Here is a 20,662-nt window from a genome sequence, read left to right on the forward strand (position 1 = left end):
TTCAACAAAATCATAGAAGAAAACTTGCCCCAAATTGGGAAAGAGGTGCCAATGCAGATACACGAAGCCTTTAGAACCCCAGCCAGACAAAACCTGGGAAGAACCTCTCCTCGCCATATTATAATCAAACTACCAAACACACAAACCAAGAAAAAATATGGAAAGCAGTTAGAGAGAAAAATCAAGTTACACACAAAAGCAAGCCCATCAGGATTAAAGCAGATTATTCAACACAAACTTTTAAAGCCAGAAGGGCTTGGAGTGATATATTCCAAGTTCTGAAAGATAACAACTGTCAACCAAGGTTACTTTATCCTGAAAAGCTATCCATTCAAATAGACGGAGAAATAAGGAAATTCCATGGCAAAAACAGGTTAAAGGAGTATTTGAAGACAAAACCAGCTCTACAGAAAATACTTGATAGAATCCTCCATGCTGAAGAAAAGGAAAAGCACATATATAAGGAACCTAGAAAAAACAAGCAATGCTCAAATACTAGTTAACACAAGAGAGCACAGGTAGAACCAGAACCACACACAAAAAAAATGGAAAACATGAATACACGCCTTTCAATAATATCTCTCAATATCAATGGCCTCAATGCCCCAACAAAAAGACATAGGTTTGCAAACTGGGTTAAAAAGCAGGATCCTACAATTTGTTGTCTCCAAGAAACTCACCTTTCTACAAAGGATAGACATTATCTTAGAGTGAAAGGTTGAAAGACAGTGTTTCAAGCAAATCGACCTACAAAACAAGCATAGGTTGCTATCCTAATATCAGACAAGGTAGACGTCAGTCCAACGTTAGTCAAGAAAGATAAGGAAGCTCACTTTTATTGATTAAGGGCACACTCCAACAGGAGGACAATACAATCCTAAAAGTATATGCACCTAACATGGGGGCTCCCAAATTCATCAAACAAACACTACTCGAACTAAGGTCACAGATAACACCACCACCAGTGGTGGTGGGTGACTTTAACACCCCACTCTCATCAATTGATAGGTCATCCTGGGAAAAAATAAACAGAGAGGCATCTGGACTAAATGAGGTCATAGAAGGAATGCACCTAACAGACATATACAGACATTTCATCCAAAGGCTGCAGAATATACATTCTTTTCAGCAGCACATGGAACATTCTCTAAAATAGACCATATATTAGGACACAAAGTAAATCTTAACAAATTCAGGAAAACTGAAATAATTCCTTGCATTCTATCTGACCACAATGGAATTAAAGTACAAATCAGGAGTAAGAAAGCATCCACAAAATCATGGAAACTAAACAATACACTTCTAAATGATGAATGGGTCAATGAAGAAATCAAGAAGGAAATCACAAAATTTATAGAGTCAAATGATAATGAGAACACAACATTATCAACATCTCTGACACACAATGAAGGCAGTTCTAAGAGGTAAATTTATGGCCTTTAAGTACCTATACTAAGAAATTAGAAAGGTTGCAAGTAAATGACCTAATGCTTCACCTTAAAGCCTTGGAAAAAGAACAAGGAAAACCAAAAATCAGTAGGCGGGAAGAAATAATAAAGATTAGGGCAAAAATTAATGAAATAGAAACAAAAAAAAAATCCAAAGAATTAATGAAACAAAGAATTGGTTCTTTGAAAGGATAAACAAGATTGATAAACCCTTAGCAAATCTGACCAAAAGAAAGAGAGAAGAGACACACATTAATAAAATCAGAGATTACAAAGGTAACCTCACAACAGATTACAGAGAAATTCAAAAAATCATAGGAACATACTATAAAAACATATACCCCAGAAAGTATGAAAACCTGAAAGAAATGGATGTTTTCCTTGATTTATATAACCTACCTAAATTAAATCAAAATGATATTAATCACTTAAATAGACCTATAACAAACATGGAGATCCAAACAGTTATCAATAATCTCCCAACTACAAAAAGCCCAGGCCCAGATGGATTCACTGCTGAATTTTACGGACCTTTAAGGAAGATCTAACACCATTGCTTCTTAAGCTTTTCCAGGAAATAGAAAAAGAAGGCATTCTACCAAACTCCTTCTATGAGGCGAGCATCACTCTGATACCAAAACCAGGCAAGGATAGAACAATAAAAGAAAATTACAGTCCAATCTCCCTCATGAACATAGATGCAAAAATTCTCAACAAAATATTGGCAAACAGAATACAAGAGTATATCAAAAATATCACTCACCCTGACCAAGTAGGCTTTATCCCAGAGATGCAGGGATAGTTCAATATACGCAAATATATAAATGTAATACATTACATAAATGGGTTGAAGGACAAAAATCACATGATCATCTCATTAGATGCAGAGAAAGCATTTGACAAAATCCAACATTCCTCATGACAAATGTCCTACAGAGACTGGGAATAGAAGGAACATATCTCAATATGATAAAGGCTATTTATGACAAGCCTACAGCCAACATATTACTAAATGGGGAAAAACTGGAAGCTTTTCCACTAAAATCAGGAACAAGACAAGGGTGTCCACTGTCTCCACTCTCATTTAATATAGTTTTGGAAGTCTTAGCCATAGCAATAAGGCAAGAGACACACTTAAAAGGGATACAAATTGGAAAGGAAGAGATCGACTTATCATTATTTGTAGATGACATGATTCTGTACATAAAGGACCCTAAAAACTCTACTAGCAAACTGTTAGAACTGATAAAAACCTACAGCCATGTAGCTGGATACAATATAAATACACCGAAATCAGTAGCCTTCATATATGCTAACAACAAACACACGGAGGATGAAATCAGAAAATTACTCCCATTCACAATTGCATCAAAAAATAAAATAAAATAAAGTATCTTGGAATAAACCTAACCAAGGAAATAAAGAATCTCTACAATGAGAACTTTAAAACACTCAAGCGAGCAATTGCAAGACACTAGAAAATGGAGAAACATCCCCTGTTCCTGGATTGGAAGAATCAATATTGTGAAAATGGAAATCTTACCAAAAGCGATCTACACATTTAATGCAATCCCTATCAAAATTCCAAAAGAATTCTTCACGGAAATAGAAAAAACAATCCAAAAATTCACTTGGAATTACAAAAAACCACGAATATCTAAAATAATACTGAGCAACAAAAATAAGGCTGGTGGTATTACCATACATGATTTTAACCTATACTACAGAGCCATAGTAACAAAAACAGTGTGGTACTGGCACAAAAACAGACACGTAGATCAGTGGAACAGAATAGAGGACCCAGATGTAAGCCCAAGTAGCTATAGCCACCTGATATTCGATAAAAATGCCAAAAATACTCATTGGAGAAAAGACAGCCTCTTCAGCAAATGGTGTTGGGAAAACTGGATATATATTTGCAGAAGGATGAAAGTAGATTCTTCTCTCTCTCCATGTAGAGAATTAAGTCCAAATGGACTAAAGACCTTAACATCAGACCTGAAACTCTGAAACTGCTAGAGGAAAAAGTAGGGGAAACCCTTCAACATATTGGTCTTGGCAAAGACTTTCTGAATACAACCCCAATTGCTAAGGCAATCAAACCTCAGATTAATCACTGAGACCTCATGAAATTACAAAGATTTTGCACTGCAAAGGACACAGTGAAAAAAGCAAAGAGGCAACCTACAGAATGGGAAAAAATCTTCGCCAGCTATATATCTGATAGAGGATTAATATCTAGGATATACAAAGAACTCAAAAAGTTAAATAATAAGGAATCAAACAAGCCAATCAGAAAATGGGCTATGGAGCTAAATAGAGCATTCTCAAAGGAAGAAATACGAATGGCATACAAGCATCTAAAAAATGTTCTATGTCACTAGTCATTAGGGAAATGCAGATTAAAACTACATTGAGATTCCATCTCACTCCTGTCAGATTGGCCACCATCATGAAAACAAATGATCATAAATGTTGGCGGGGATGTGGACAAAGAGGAACCCTTCTACAATGCTGGTGGGAATGCAATCTGGTCCAGCCATTGTGGAAATCAGTGTAGAGGTTCCTAAAACAGCTAAAGATTGATTTACCATATGACCCAGCTATAGCACTCCTAGGCATATATCCGAAAGAATCATCTCATTTCCTCAGAAGTACATGCTCAACCATGTTTATTGCTGCTCAATTTATAATAGTTGGGAAATGGAACCAGCCTAGATGTCCCTCAACTGATGAGTGGATAATGAAGGTATGGCACATTTATACAATGGAGTTCTACTCAGCGGTAAAGAAAAATGAAGTTATGAAATTTGCAGAAAAATGGATGGACCTGGAAAGGATTATACTTAGTGAGGTAACCCAGGCCCAGAAAGCCAAGCGCCACATGTTCTCTCTTATATGTGGATCCTAGCTACAGATGACTGGGCTTCTGCGTGAGAATGAAAATACTTAGTAGCAGAGGCCAGTAGCTTAAAAAGAAGACATAAAGGGAAGAGAAAGGAAGGGAGGAGGGTACTTAATAGGTTGACATTGTATATATGTAATTACAATGATTGTGATGGGGAGGTAATATGATGGAGCATGGAATTTCAAAGGGGAAAGTGGGGGTAGGCAGGGAATTAACATGGGATTTTTTTTTATAATCGTGTAAAATGCTAATAAAAATTTAAAAATAATAAATAAAGTTTACTATAAAACAGTACACTGAAAATTTGGCAAGAGACTCATACATCACATTTTACACTTCTCTTAATTGCATCATTGTTTTCAGGTGCTTGACAAAATCTTGCCTTGTTTTGTCTACTTTGGTTCTAGGAGTAATAAACTGACCATATTTGCATGGCATATATTCTAGGCTGTGTAGTAAGCTCTGCCATCTATGTTGGTGCAAATACACACAGTCTATGATGGTCACACATTGACAAAATCAACTAATGATGTATTTCTCAGAACCTGTCCTGGCCAGTAAGCAATTCTTCACTATACCAAAAAAAAAAAAAAAAAAAATCTAATTGTATTAGGTATTTGAGAAAAAAATTAAATGGCAATACCATATCATGTATCGGCACTTAGCATAATACCTGAATTTAAAATGATCAATAACACGTGTGATGGTCACTTTAGAAAACTGTTTGACAATATGATTCATAACAGAAAAAATACAGCTTTAAACTACAACCAAACAATACCCTATTCATCATATGTAAGACCAAAAACCAGTAAGAATGAGGAAACTATAGCAGTGAGAAGTTAAGAGATTTGACCAAAAATTCATATCTTAAGAAAATCTGACTTACAACCCACACACATAATAATTCAATATACATACAAACAAATGGATGAAGCTGGTAGCTCAGGGAGGAAAATGACAAAGCCGCTTACTTCATGACTGACTAGATTCTACCAGAAATCCAGAACAACTCCAAGTTAGTTGAGCTGCTGGATAAAAACAGATCTGGAGGGTGAATTTTAGCAGATAATTTTTAAGAAGGAAGCAGGTAGACATGTATATTGCTTTCAGGAGAGCTTTGCATAAAGCTCAAACAATACTGTACTCCTGGAAAAAGATGCAATCCTTGTATTATAGTGTTGGAGGAAATGACCATTCACACATGAGAACCAATAAATGTGTCCTCTTGTCAGCAATAGTATGATTTCATTATTGTTGGGATTGGCACTTCCTCAAAGACTTTAAGCTCACATTCTAGAGTTTAGATGATCATTTTTGCATTCATATATGTGTATATATAGTACATGGATGTATGTTTAAAGTGGGTATCCATGTGTGTAAATATGCACATGTGTGTGTGGAGACCAGAGATTGATTTCAGGTTCATTTTCTAATCACACTCCACCTTAGTGTTTGAAAAGGGATCTCAAATGATCTTGGAGCTCACTAGACAAGCTAGCCAGCAAGTGTCAGTGATCCTTCTGTCTCCATCAACTACGATAATAGACACACACAAACATGAATGGTTTTCACATGAGTGCTGGCATCCAAATTCAGGTTCTCTTGTTTGCATAGTAGGCACTTTTCCCACTGAGCCATCTCCCTAGTATCTGAGCTTGGATTTTATTCTGTCTTTAAACTACCACAGCAGCTAAATGGGTAAGGCAGGAAAGCTGAAGCTAATAGATAAATAGATATACATAGGTATATCTTTGATAAAGAAAGAGGGTATGATTGGTTCTCTTTGACTTCTGTCCCAATCTAACAACCTTCATAGAGGTCATCAGCATTTACATTCAGGTGCAGAACTGAAGCAGAAATTTCTGAGTATTATACATAAAGTGGTATAAGAGCAAGTCTCATCAGAACCATGCCACCACTCCAGTTAAGACTGAAATCAATGAAAAACTCCAAGAAGTAACTGGTCACATACCTCTGCTTCACTCACTCTGTCATGGCACAGTAATTCTGAGTACTTGGATTATATATTTTACCTTCTAGAGGCTCTAGAAGCAGTTAATTTATTTTAATGTGGTTTTTTGTTGAAAAAATATTATATTACATGCCATTTAAAAAAAAAAACAATCAAAAGATTGTCAAAGATAGGATAAGTTCAGGGCCTAGGAGGGTCTGTATGCATATAAAGTATGAAGCCCTTGGAAATTAACTTCTACCCCAATATGATTCAGATGTCATACATTTTAATGGTATGACTAGGGAAATTAACATAGGAAAATGAGAGTGTCCTCATGGAGTACAAAATTAACAGCACACAAGAAAGACATTATGGAAGGGTAACAGTCGTGGGTTATTTTCATTGTATAGAAACTGAGTTTCTACAGGGGATGATTACTAACTTTATTGTATTTATTATCACTTTTGTACGAAACATTGCAGAAGCATATTTTTAAATGATTTAATGACTTAATTTACAATTTTGTCATGTGGAGTCTCATTCCCATATAACCCCAAATACATTTACCAGTGAACAAAATTTTTATTTCCCTTGTGGAAAAAGATATATGTATTTTTACTGATATGTCTTTGTAAGTCTAGTAAAATATTAAATTCATTAAAACTAGTTTGGGCCTGGTACAGTAGCACATGCCTGTAATCCCTGCACTTCAGAGGATAAAGCTGGAGGTTCTGAAATTCAAGACCACCCCAGGGAAAAATTCAGACTTTATAGGGAAGAAACAGTGTCCAAAAGAAACAAAAAACACTAGAAGTTTAAAGTAAAATAACAAATAAAACTATGTAGAAACCCTCAGTATTCCAGGGTGCTTACTGACAAATAATAAGACATGACCAGAAAGACAAATCACGTTCTCCTTATTACCTTTTTGTCACATAGAATTAGTTAAGTGGATGACTCTAAATTTTTAGTGATATTATTGTTTGCTCACTAAATAACTCCATGTTTGACTGTTTTATATATAAGGCAAACAATTTTCCATTATTGATACCAAAGTCAGCTACAAACACTTTGCATTAATGAATCTCAAAATATTTTACCAGTTTGGCAAGTCTACCAGCAAGATTTATGGAAGATTTGAAGTATTAGTGTGATTCGCTTGGCAACTTCCTGTTGGTAACAGAGACAACGGCTAATAACAGATCTAAAATTCACCTCTTCTGAATAGTGAATCCATCACCATGGCCCATTATTTCAATTATCCTGCATCTAACAAAATTGACCATCACTTAATGCAAATCTGTCACAGTTACTATTAATAACAAAGAATCATTGGGATGAATTAAGGATAAATGAAGTTAAAAGTACAATTCCTTCCTGTATACTATGAATATAGATCCCTAAATATAGTACTTTTTTCCCATGTAGCCACACAAATGTATAGGGAACTATAAAGCATCACTGTGAGTTCCTCACTATTTGAGAAAAGCCCAAGGAAAAACAGATTGTTTTCAAACAGGAAATTAGATACTCCTGTGTGTAAAACTACTATAAACAAATCTTCCCCAGGATCTACTTGACAATGCTAGTACACATTCATGAATTGATGCAAAGCTTTAATGCAAAGCTGTATAAAATTAAACTTAAATAAATGCCTGAGCCAGGAGTGGTGGAGCACGCCTTTAATCTCATTACTCAGGAGGCAGAGGTAGGAGGACTGCTGTGAGTTTGAGGCCACCTTGAGAATACAGAGTTAATTCCTGGTCAGCCCAGGCTAGAGTGAGCCCCTACCTCGTAAAACCAAAAAGAAAAAAAAAAAAAAAAGAAGAAAGAAATAAATGCCTGAGAGAATTAAAATCAATAGACTGCAAAGAAGTTTTCTGATTTTTCTACGATGACTTGTCACCCTCACACTGTGTAGGCAAGGGATAAATGTGCAAAAGCGAAGGAATCCAAGAAGTAAATGCTCTTCTCTCTCCTCCTACCTCCTCATCTCATTCCCTTGCCCCATTCTGTCTTCAAGAGTATCTATATGGAAATACACTTGAACTTATATAGCCCTATATATTCTACAAACTCAACAATAACTCACTATTTGCATATGTGACTCCTCTATACAAACATAGTAAGCTATTTTAAGTGCTCTATTTATTAAGGACTTAAGATAATTCCTTAGAAAAATAAGTCACATATATGACTGATTTCTGTTATTTGTTGATCTAGAACTAGTTATAGGACAGTTACATATGATCCTAAAAGTGTTTCTTAACACAAGAAATGAACTGCATGGGCTGGGGAGATGGCTTAGTGGTTAGCAATGCCAAAATATCCAGGTTCCATTCCCCAGTACCCATGTAAAGCCAGAAGCACAGGTGACTCATATGTCTGAAGTTCATTTGGCAGTGGCTAGTGGCCCTGGTATGCCCATTCTCTTTCTTTCTGCCCCTCTCTCTATCTTTCTTAAATAAATATATTTTTTAATTTTTTATTTATTTATTTGAGAGCGACAGACACAGAGAGAAAGACAGGTAGAGGGAGAGAGAGAGAATGGGCGCACCAGGGCTTCCAGCCTCTGCAAACGAACTCCAGATGCGTGCGCCCCCTTGTGCATCTGGCTAACGTGGGACCTGTGGAACCAAGCCTCGAACCGGGGTCCTTAGGCTTCACAGGCAAGCGCTTAACCACTAAGCCATCTCTCCAGCCCCTTAAATAAATATTTTTAAAATAGAAATGAACTGCATAAAATATGCACTAAAGACTGAACAACCTCCTCACATAGTAGTGTGAATCTTTTCTTCTGAATTAACGCCAAAGTCCCCATGTGCACTAGATGATACTATAATAGTGTGAACATCTGCAACTGGGCTAAGGGAATGGTTGTTACCTGCTGCTGAGGGTCAGTTGTACCCTGGATGTTTTAGATGCAGTGAAAAGTGACTAAGGCTCTTCTTTATCTACTTGATAAGTAGTGAAATACCCGCCTCCCAGTAAGTGTCTTAAACCTCCTCACACTTCCATCTCTATATACAAGAGTCCTCTGAGGAAAGAAAAAAAAAAAAAAACTGTCCTAATAGAAGGAAAGCATTTTTAAATGACTGACATAATAGAAAATACATTTTTTAAGAAAACGCATTCTTATATTCATCATTTCTGAAACTTACTAGCTTGTGCACTTTAAATGTATGAATGAAGGATTTATTAATATAAATGCTTATTTTCTGTTTATTTTTTTATTTATTGTTTTTGATTTTTCAAAGTATGGTCTTGCTCTAGCCCAGGATGATTGGGAGTTCTCTATGTAGTCTCAGGGTAGCCTTGAACTCATGGCAATCCTCATTACCTCTCCCTCATGAGTGCTGGGATTAAAGGCATATGCCCCCATGCCCAGCCTTTAAATGTTTATTTTCCTAAAGACAGCATTAATAAGAAAAGTTAAACTCACATTTGCATTCCTTACAGCACTTGCCATCCACGTATGCCAGAGCTGACTTGGGAGGGCAGTCAGGAACAGGGCAGACCAAAGTTTCACACTGAATGGTCCCATTCTGAAAAGCAAATGATACTTAAAATCCCAACTAGAATTTTAATAGCCATCAATGCCTTTTAAATTCATAAGTTTCAAACTCTTCACATGAAATTCCAAAGTTCTTGTTAGCTATTACATGGCAATGCCCACAATATAATAATCCACAGTAAGGCTAACTGTCGAAACACAGTTGGAAATTGGTTCCCAAATTCAACTGGTCCCAATATCCATTTGCTAGTAAAAAACAATCCTATCTAAGGCAGGGTTTTCATCTTCAGCATGGAAGAGGATAAGAACACTGGTACAGGGAATGACAAAGTCCAGGAAAGGAAAATATTACTCACAAAACAATACTCAATAAATCAGGAAATCTCTGGGAAGGCTGTGGTAGTCTAAAAGTCCACTCTGCAAAACCCAGATCTTCCCACAGATGCTTTAAACATATTCAGGCCACCCCAAATAGCAAGGAGTGCTGATAATCAAAACACAGAGGCCCCAATTTGCATACAGATCGAGCATTTGATTCCCAAAGGTCACTCTGAGCTCCTTGGTCTCTGGCTGGTCTGGCTTCATAGTCATCTTATTAACCTCACCACACAACAGCCTGCATTTCAATCTCTTAGCATTCTGGTCCCATGAGGGAAGGACTCACTTTAAATGTCATTGGTATATTTTATTCCTAAAAATAAATCATATCTCACAAAGATACACACATGCACATATGCAAGCTCAAATACACACATGTGTGTGCTTACAGATACTTACATGGTGCACTCACTTATAAATGTACACATGTGTGTGGATATACAAATACCCATGCACAAATGGGCATATATGCATATACAACACACCCACACATAGATACATGTGTGTGTTCATACATAAATATACTTGCATGTTCACAGACAAGTATACACATGCACACATATAGTTGTTTATGAACTACTTTTGATCTTTTTATATGAAGGATATGCTGCTTTGTACTAAAGTGAGTGAATGTGGAGACATTTTTAGAAAAGGCCAATTCAAATAGATCTCTGACTTATTCCTGAAGAAACAGCTTTTAAAGAGATAAGCACATGTGGAATTTAAAATTTTAAATATTTTAACTTTTCTTTGAAAATGAGTAGTTTTAAAAACACAATAAACTAAAATATTTTACTTTTCTAAAGAGCAATTAGACAAAAATAATCACATTAATTTAAATTACATAACTTTTATTCCACTTTATCAACCGACTAATGTCTTTTATTTGTATATACCACATTGGTTTTCTCTATTGTTCAATCTGTATATATAATGCTGTATATAATTTAGTATCACTAAAATTCACAAGAACACAGAGAGGAAGCTCTCTGGAAATGTTAAAGACTGCAGGGGAATCCTTTGAGAACCACCTTACTAACCTGATTTAGATGCTAACTTTAAGTGTGTCCCAATAAACTTAAATTGTGTTATAGTCCTAAACCATAATCATTTTTGCAGGTAAAAAGTGTTCTTAATAATGCAACATAGCTCTTTAGCTCTAACCAGGTTTGCTGGCACTTTAATGCTGTGTCTAAAGGAAATAGGTCTTCAAATTTTCATGATTACATTGTTTAAATAAATTTTTAAAGAGTGGGGGCATCCGGGTCCCCTGTGTCTAAATACAAATGGAATGCATACCAGGCATGTGCAGTTCTTACAGCCATCTGTCCAGGACTCAAATTCTCGGTAGGTGGTTCCCTTCATGGTGCAAGTCCTCTCACAATAGCACTGATCCAGCCTATTCATTCTCTGCTCAGCTCGAGATAACTGTGACACAATAAGAAAGGGTTTACAATGCTCGCCATCACAGCTACTCAGAAAAACAAAACACTTTAGCAGGCATCTGATACTTATGATGACTGTGCCCAGAGCCAGTTAAATTTATTTTAGCCTAAAATTTTTTATAAGAAGCATTTCCCTTCTTATAAATAGAAGTCTAATTCAAAATAGCATTTCCAACCATTTCTTTCTGTAAGACAATACACTATCTTTAAAAAACATTATACTTTATAAAACACATATTGAAGTCAATTTCAAAATAGCACCACCACCAACACAGAGAACTTTCCACTTAAAAAAAAGTGTTTAATATCATTAATATGTTTATTCAATATAAAGGGTAAAACTTAAGATCTGTATTATAAAAATAACAGATAATAGAATACAAAAAAATAAGACCTGGTGAAATTGTCAGTAAATCTGATATGTGCTTAAGATATTGGTAAATAAATCTAAACTACAGCATAATGAAAAATAGAAAATTGTAGAATAATTTATGAATCCAATTAGTGTCTGTACTCTTTACATTGTCTCTCTACCTCTTTCCTTTAAAGGAAAAGCTAAATAGAAATAAATAATATAAAAACAAGCCTAAATCATAAATCCTGCTATATTAAGCAGAGTATAGGCCAGGTAATCTTCTCCAATCCTGATTTACTGAATCATTTGTTATACAGATGGCTAAGGTTTAAATATTTATAAGCTTTTTCCTTAAGCAAGGATTTCCATTCAGTCCTAGTAAATAGTACGCTATAAGGAATCTGTCAAAGATGAAAATCTATGGTTAATAAAGGAACTCCTATGAATCACAAGGATTTCTGAGCTCTCTCAATGTACTTTTTAAAAATTATTTTTATTTTCATTTATTTATTTGAGAGTGACAGAGAGAGAGAGAGAGAGAATAGGCATGCCAGGGCCTCCAGCCACTGCAAACAAATTCCAGATGTGTGTGCCCCCTTGTGCATCTGGCTAATGTGGGTCCTGGAGAATCGAGCCTCAAACTGGGGTCCTTAGGCTTCACAGGCAAGCGCTTAACCACTAAGCCATCTCTCCAGCCCTCAATGTACTTTTGAGTGGCTTTTACCTTGGCTGATGTTTTGGCTAGAATATCCTGCAGCTCCATGATTTTCTGGACAAGTCCATGGAAGTCATTGCATGTTGGACAGGCTAGAAAGAGAAACATGATTCTGATCAAGTTGAATCTAAAGGTTTTCATATGTTTAAGTCTACGTGGACATTCTACATAAACTCCAATTTCAAACTGACATTCTTGAAAAAAAAAATAAACAAGAAACACGCTTTTTATGAGATCATGCAGTGCAAGAACTTAAGATACTCACTGCGATTAAGATCAGGGCACTGGGCAATATAACCCTGGGGCATGACAAGTAATTGCACATCTTGCATTACTCCCTGTATGAAAAAAAATAAGGCATATTATTTCAGTTTACTCAAATTATGTTCGATTGTCACATTCATGAGGAAAAGCATTAAAGAGCATGCTCACCCAAATCATTGAATGTACATTGTTTTTGGATATATTACTCATTCCACTCTAATCCAGGGGAAGGAAATTCACTAGGCAAAAGACATGATTATCCAGGTAGTCTCCTTTTGATGGTATTTTAGAGCCTTAAGATTAAATGTCAGCATATAAGTAAGTGGCAATACTCGTGTTGTTTTGAGAAGTTATTTTTAGTTCACCACAGAAGTAGGGCTTGAAAGTGACCTTTATAGGAATCAACCTAAATATCACTTCTGTTTAGCACCACAGAACTTAAAACAATTTTGAATTAATGAATGATCAAAAAGAAAAGAATAAACAAACTATGACAAGAAAAAAGCAATGCATAGTTGAACAATTCTTATTTTTCACTGGGATCATCTAAAAGCAATCTTTCAATTAAAAAAAAATGCAATGAATCTGTTAAGCAGGTACAAGCAGATAGTGAGGAGGTTAGCATGAAAAAATTTAATTGTTAGCTGGAAAAATACCCATTTTCCACAAAGGTCTTCATTAATCACATGTTTATAGGCAAAATTTACGTGCATCCTTAGCCATTAAAGTATAATGAGCTTCCAGCGTTCTTGGATTTTACAGAAAAGATCAATAGTAAATCAAAAGTGATCTCATCAGATATATATCCAGGACCCCATTTCTTCCTTCTCCAACTTTATATAATTTCTTTAAGTTCAACCCTTTGAAAAAATGAAAAACAGAATGTCCAATGACAGGGGTGACAATACCAACATGTTAGGAAATAATTTTTAATGTCCCTATAAATTTTATCAGACAAAGCCTGCATTGTGTGTTGTCTACATGTCTAACCTGTCTAAAAATATGCTGGTATATGAATGATAAATATTTTAGTACAGTCAGTGGCAATTACTGAATCCGTTCTTTGCTTGAGTTTGGATTAAAAAGTTGACTTTGGCACAAAATCCTGTCAGTTGGAAGAAGTAAGAGGACGGTTGGGCTAATACATGCTAGTTTCTGAATTGCACACTCTAATTGACACCATTCACAGACTACTGTCAAGATGGTACCCCCTACAGTTATACACATAATTGATGAAGCCACATCTGTGCTCCAAAACTATCGTAATTAGATAGAAAAGAGATATGGATGTCGTGGCACCCATCTTCATTGGTTTTTAGGGTCTTTGAGAGTAAGATCAATTCCCCACATCTATCACTTACTAGCTACATAGCTTTGGGCAAGTTGCTTTATTTCTCTGAGCAGGTTAATGCATATTTATAAGAAAGAAAAAGGACCATACATCAACATTAGCAAGGCTATGGATTAAATGGAATATATTCAAAGCATCTTATTTCTAGATAAAAGATAACATTCAAGTAAGTGTTTTTTCTAAACATCTCTCTAAAATTATAAACTTTGCTTAGGACTGTATTTTAAGTTGACTGGTATGTACTTTGTCATAAAAATCCATGAGTTATACATATTCTTTATCATTCTTTCACTTAACAACTATTGGTTAAGCACTTTTATATTTCAGGCATTACTATAGTCACTGGGGAAATGCTTACATTATAAGCCTGCAAGAAGCGATTATTTGGACTTTGTTTATTCATCCTTAAGGCACAGAAAAATAACTGGGATGCTGGGGTCCTCTCCAGTGACCCAGTCCTGTGAGTGTTTCTAAATTCACAATGAACATAACATTAACAGACTTGTTCATGTCTGTGTATGTTCTTTTCTAACTTGCTAGAATATGGGGAAACTATGTATAATAAATATACACCAGCTTCAAATCCTACATAATTAACAGTTCTGTGAAGTTTATATTTCAGTGATGAGATTTTATTTGCATGTTAACATTTTACATTTTACTTTTTATTACTTAAAATGCTTTATTTTAAGAATAACATATTAGCTGTCATGACTGCAGTCCCATGATGATCTCTATACTATTTAAAGATCAAATGCATTTAGGAGTGATTTTGCCAATTTAAAAATAAGCAGTATAAAAAAGCAGAAATATGAAAGCAAACAAATATATACAAATAAAAATACACAACTAGAAATTTTGTTTCCTACTCTAAGAGAAATATATTCCATTAGAGAGCGTTTATATTTACAATTTATGCTTTGACTCTAGCCAAAAATTACCTTAAAATATCCATGTGCATGATTTCTCTGTCCCAACCAAAATGTGGTGCCCACAGGCAAGTCTGTAGAAGGCTTTTCCACCACTCTTTCATAAATTCTGCAAAAAAGAAACATCAGAAGGAAGCCGTGAATAGATAGATATTGCTGAGTGCCTTCCATTTCTTGAAGCTAGAACAGTAAACTTACTTATTGCAATCGACATGTAGAATCAAATGGGAGGCACTGATGGCTAAGGAGACCTTGTGCCACTTGTCATCAGCCAAAATGTAAGGAAACACTTCTGTGTGGGAACGGTGCATGCCTGAGCGATAATGCAGCCTGACCTCATTCCGGTGGCCACTGCTTTCCAGCTCCAGGTACCTGCAAGAAACAGCCACATTAGGCAGACTTAAAATGAAGTCCCTCCATGTATAGGTGACATCTGTCTCAGAGAAGAGGCAATATACTTTTCCATGCTTCTCACTAAATACAAATACAAATACATAGAAGCCAAACATGAGGCTGAAACATTATGTAATGTATACATGTGTGGAAACATAATCATAGTGTCCCATAAATATGTATGTTTTGCACTTTATGTATCAGCTAACAGACAGATTTAAATATAATACTATGGAAAAATAGAAGAGCCTCGCAGATGAGAAAACAGAAAACTAGCTAGAGAGTTCAGGCTTGAAGTAACAATATAGTAATACCTGTTTATGCTAATATATCACAGACTTTGAGCTTAAGGAGACCACAGTCTGAAAAGATTAGAACACAAATTTCAAGAATCGCTACCAAAAACCTTCTCTCTCCCACCAAAGGACAAAGAAATGGCTACAGTAATATTAGCCACTGTAAATAATCCTGAAGTTCTTCATTAAGTGAATAACTATTTATATAAAATGACTAAGCTGAGATTGGGACAGAAACTAAAAAGAAATGTCAATTTTGAGTGCTGAATTAACCATAAGAGTAGAGTCTTGGGCAAGAATATTTGAGTTAGCTATATGAGAAGTGATGCAATTCTGCATATATTTATAAAACAGAGCTAGTGGAATTTGCTTAGGTGAAATATTGCCAATAAAAATGGATAATTTACATTTAACAATGGAGTTCTATTCAGCAGTAAGGAAAAATGAAGTTAAGAAATTTGCAGAAAAATGGATGGACCTGGAAAGGATTATACTAAGCGAGGTAACCCAGGCCCAGAAAGCCAAGTGCCACATGTTCTCTCTCATATGTGGATCCTAGCTACAGATTATCGGGCTTCTGCGTGAGAAGGAAAATACTTAGTAGCAGAGTCCAGTAAGTTAAAAAGGAGATATAAAGGGAAGCGAAAGGAAGGGAGGAGGGTATTAATAAGTTGGTATTGTATATATGTAAGTACAATGATTGAGATGGGGAGGTAATATGATGGAAAATGGAATTTCAAAGGGGAAAGTGTGGGGGAGGAGGGAGGGAATTACCATGGGATTTTTTTTATAATCATGGAAAATGTTAATAAAAATTTTAAAAAATGGATAATTCAAACCTTTCAACTACAATGTTTTGAAGTTGAGTAAATGGGAGATAAGTGTCACTAAGTTGGAAACTATGGGAGGAATAAATCATGGTGAGAAAAAAGGGAAATCTGGCACACTGCTGTTTTGAATGTAAATTAGTACACTGGCTGTGGAAGCAACAGAGAATTTCCTCAAAAAGAGGTTTAAAAAATACACCATATGTTGCAACAATCCCACTACTGGGTATATAGGCAGAAGATATGACATCTGTGTGCTGAAGATAAATCTAAGAACATTTGCCAGATCACTGGAGTCCTACATGATGGCCATGAAATGAAAACAAAGTGTCCATCAACTGACGAATTTACAAAGGAAATAGCTACTTATACTTAACAGAATACCATTCAACCACAAACCAGAGTGAAATCCTGTCATCATGACAACATGAGATCACTGTGTTGTGAAATAAAGCCAGGAAGACAAGTACCGAATGATCTGCCTCTCATATGGATTCTAATAATATTCATTGCATAAAGTGGAAAGTGGAATAGTCATTACCAGAGACTCAGAAGAAGAAAGGGAAGGGAGGGATGTGGGAAGACTGATCATTAGGTACTAAGTAAGGAACCATTAGACAGGAGCAGTATGTTCTGAGATGCTCTTAGATAGTAAGGTCAATAAAGAAAATAATATACTATACACTTCAACTTCAGAAAGGTAGAACAAAGGACCTATTTAGATAGGCTCTCACCAGGTTGCCTAGGCTTACCCTGAGCAAAGGGGCTAAAGCAAACCTAGTGCATTGGCTAACACAACAGGTGCACACCACTGTACCTAGTTTAGAGGATTCTTTTAATAGATGAGTTCTATAAAGTTCCCCTTTGCAACTCAACTCTCCATCATACTCCTTCCCAATCAGTCTCTCTTTTATTTTGATGTCATCATCTTTTCCTCCTATTATGATAGCCTTGTGTAGAGTTTCTACCATAATATTTGATACATATTTCAGGAGATAGATATGTGTATAAATATTGAAAACAGTACACAATGCAAACATCATGGAAACATCACATGGTATTCTATTAGTATATATATATTTGTAACTAACACATAAAACACTAAACATATTTAACTTATACTTATATATGAATTTAGAAATAAGATAGAGGTGAATCATATTTATTTTATGTGCTGTTGAGGGACACTCAAGAGTGAATATACAGAGGATAGCTCACTTTCTAAATGTTAAGTAGGGAAATGTCCATAATGGATGTAGGAAAACCCACAAGAACATATACATATTTTTACCATAGATAAAAAAGGATGCTTCAACATTTTGAGGATAAATGTATGACAGGAAACCTGCAAATATGGGCAGTGAGATTAAGGAAAAAAAATGTTGAGAGAAATGTTCTCACAGTCAAGTGATGGACACTATATCTTGCAAAAGATGGAGACACTAATGTGTGGAATGCTGATAAAAGCTCAAATAAGATGAAACTAGCCTTGAGTGAGTGTCGCTGGATCCTAAAGGTAATTTGGAAACTTATTTTGAAATACATTTTGGCAAAAGTATATGCATGATAAAAATGTATACAATCTTTAAGCTAGAAATTCCAAATGTACAAACCTATCCTTATAAAACAGAATGCAGAAAGTACTCACAGAAAGTTTATCTAAAATAATGAAAAACTGACATGATATCAACAAACCATGGAGAAATTATCATCAATCTATATTCTTGAAAGCCATGATTCTGAACACAAGAATGAAATTTGCAAAAGAAACAAAGCCATAATACACACAATAAAGTTCTACGTACTAAGCACACAATAGAGATCTATGAGCCTTTTATTGGCAGAATTCTATGCCTACATGCAATTTTAGAGAATAAAGATCAAAAGGCATAAAACTAAAATGCTATCAGTAATTACCTCATAGGAGTAGAGCTAGAGGCGAGTATGAAAACATGATATGTTGTTGGGCTCTGAAAGGCCCAGGTGTGAGGCCTAGTAGAACTTCCTGAGCCTAGCTAAAGTTTGGTGACCTGTCTCTGGCCAGCTAGGACTCAGCAAGACACCTAATGGCTTCTGGTCTGCCACTTCCACATGGCAATTGTAATGACCATTTCAATAGTTACAGTTTACTATTATCCCTTACTTCTTCCCCCATCCTAAAATCCCCACCTTTGTCCCCAACAGGATATAGGCAACTGCTCAGAGTAATAAAGCGAGTTTTTTCTGAGAGTTCCTGCATTGAAAAGACTCCCAACTCAGTTTGGTTTTTCTCTGGTGGCCAGGAGAGGTTTCTGGGTTATCCGAAGCTCATCATCCTCCTCAACCCCTACCGAGGAACCAGGAGGCCTGGTTCTTCCCTCAGCACTACCTACCTGACTGGGAAGGAGCCCTGCATCTGGTGCCCAATGTGAGGCTCTGGGACCCCAGCAGACTAGTGGCCCCCATGAGAGGCAGTCATTGAGGAGGTAATCGGTGTAGTCAGGTGAAGGTACCCTCATGAATTATGAGGCAGTCTTCATATTTAGTGCACTAAACTTTGCTTCTATAACCTGTACTTACTTATTGACATCTCTTCATTCCCTTTTGTTCACCGGCGGCTTTTATATTTCCAAAGGCTTGTGCTTCTCTCTCTCTCTCTCTCTGCTTGGGCCTATGAAGGCAGGAAAGCTTTTTCCGCCATTATGGAACTTCCCCTGGATCTGTAAGCTTCAATAAATATTCCTTCCTCCATAACTGTACCTGGTCTGGAAGTTTATCTCAGCAAACCTAAAACTGTCTGAGCTGAGATGAACCTGACAATGTGGATGTTAATCTTTTGGAACCTTTGTTTTAAAGAAATAGACATAATCTTGATGCTTACAACTAAATGTGTCTTCTGGAGTGGTAAGCCAAATTTTATGGACTATTCAGATAAAAGTTTAAAAATACTAAGTGTAGACAACATTAAACTTCGAGGCTTGGCTTATAAAGTTTCTAAGAGGAAAGAAAGACTACAGGGAACTTCATTGAAACTGGGCTACTGGCATAAGGGCTGGCTGTGTCCTGCTGCCCAGGCCCAGAGAGTTTAATCAAGGTTAACTTTCTAATAGATTGATATGCTTAGCTAGAGATATTGGATTAAAAAATTTAAGATTTGTTTTTCCTTTGTTTTGGTTGTTTCAAGGTAGGGTTTCACTCTAGCCCAGGCTGACCTGAAATTCCCTATGGAGCCTCAGGGTGACCTAAAACTCATGGTAATCCTCCTACCTCCCCCTCCTGAGTGCTGGGATTAAAGGCATACACTACCACGGCTGGCTGAGATTTAAGATTTTAAGCTAAAAAACCTCAAACAAGTTTAAATTACAGGCACTAAGACTAATTTTAGGTTATGATTGTTCAATATACATTGTTGTAGTCTCTCCTTACTATATCTTATGCCAGTTAAAAATGTTTACTCTATGCCTTTATATATTAAAAGTGTTTAACTAGTTTAATTTTCCAGATCTTAATATCTTAAAGTGGTCAAGACTGTGGGGACCTTTGAAATTAAACTAAGTACAATTTATAATATATAATAGTTATAAATCTTTTGGGAGCAAGGGACAAAATTTGGTAATTTAAATAGATGGCCCCCTCCTGGCAGCTTGTGCCCGACCTCCCCCCCTACTGGGAAATGGCAGGCAATCTACCTCCTGGGAGACTGCCACGTGGTCCCCTTAGACTGACCCAGGTGGGGACAGGGGAGAAGTCCACCATCTCGTGGTGACTGGGCTCACTGACCTTTTCCCATGCATACTGGGCATCAGCACATGCCGGGAAAAAAAATATAAGCATGCCTTTAGTCATATGCTTCAATGTTTTGCCACTCTTGGACTGCCTGATCAAATTAAAACAGATAATGGC

The 20,662-nt window shown here is 36.1% G+C and overlaps 1 protein-coding gene across 2 annotated transcripts in view; it reads right to left on the reverse strand.

Annotated features, from left to right (window-relative positions):
* The window catches only part of Nell2 (neural EGFL like 2), a 396,883-nt gene that overhangs the window by 252,142 nt on the left and 124,079 nt on the right, over positions 1-20,662 (reverse strand). For both annotated transcript variants that reach the window (XM_045153341.1, XM_004668535.3), the window contains exons 5-10: positions 15,463-15,636; positions 15,277-15,373; positions 12,986-13,058; positions 12,730-12,812; positions 11,505-11,633; positions 9,756-9,858 (exon numbers count right to left, since the gene is read on the reverse strand). In XM_045153341.1, the coding sequence (XP_045009276.1) occupies positions 9,756-9,858; positions 11,505-11,633; positions 12,730-12,812; positions 12,986-13,058; positions 15,277-15,373; positions 15,463-15,636 (659 nt within the window). The remainder of the gene's footprint in view (positions 1-9,755; positions 9,859-11,504; positions 11,634-12,729; positions 12,813-12,985; positions 13,059-15,276; positions 15,374-15,462; positions 15,637-20,662) is intronic.

Source organism: Jaculus jaculus, chromosome 6, assembly GCF_020740685.1.
Source record: "Jaculus jaculus isolate mJacJac1 chromosome 6, mJacJac1.mat.Y.cur, whole genome shotgun sequence".
Classification (NCBI taxonomy): domain Eukaryota; kingdom Metazoa; phylum Chordata; class Mammalia; order Rodentia; family Dipodidae; genus Jaculus; species Jaculus jaculus.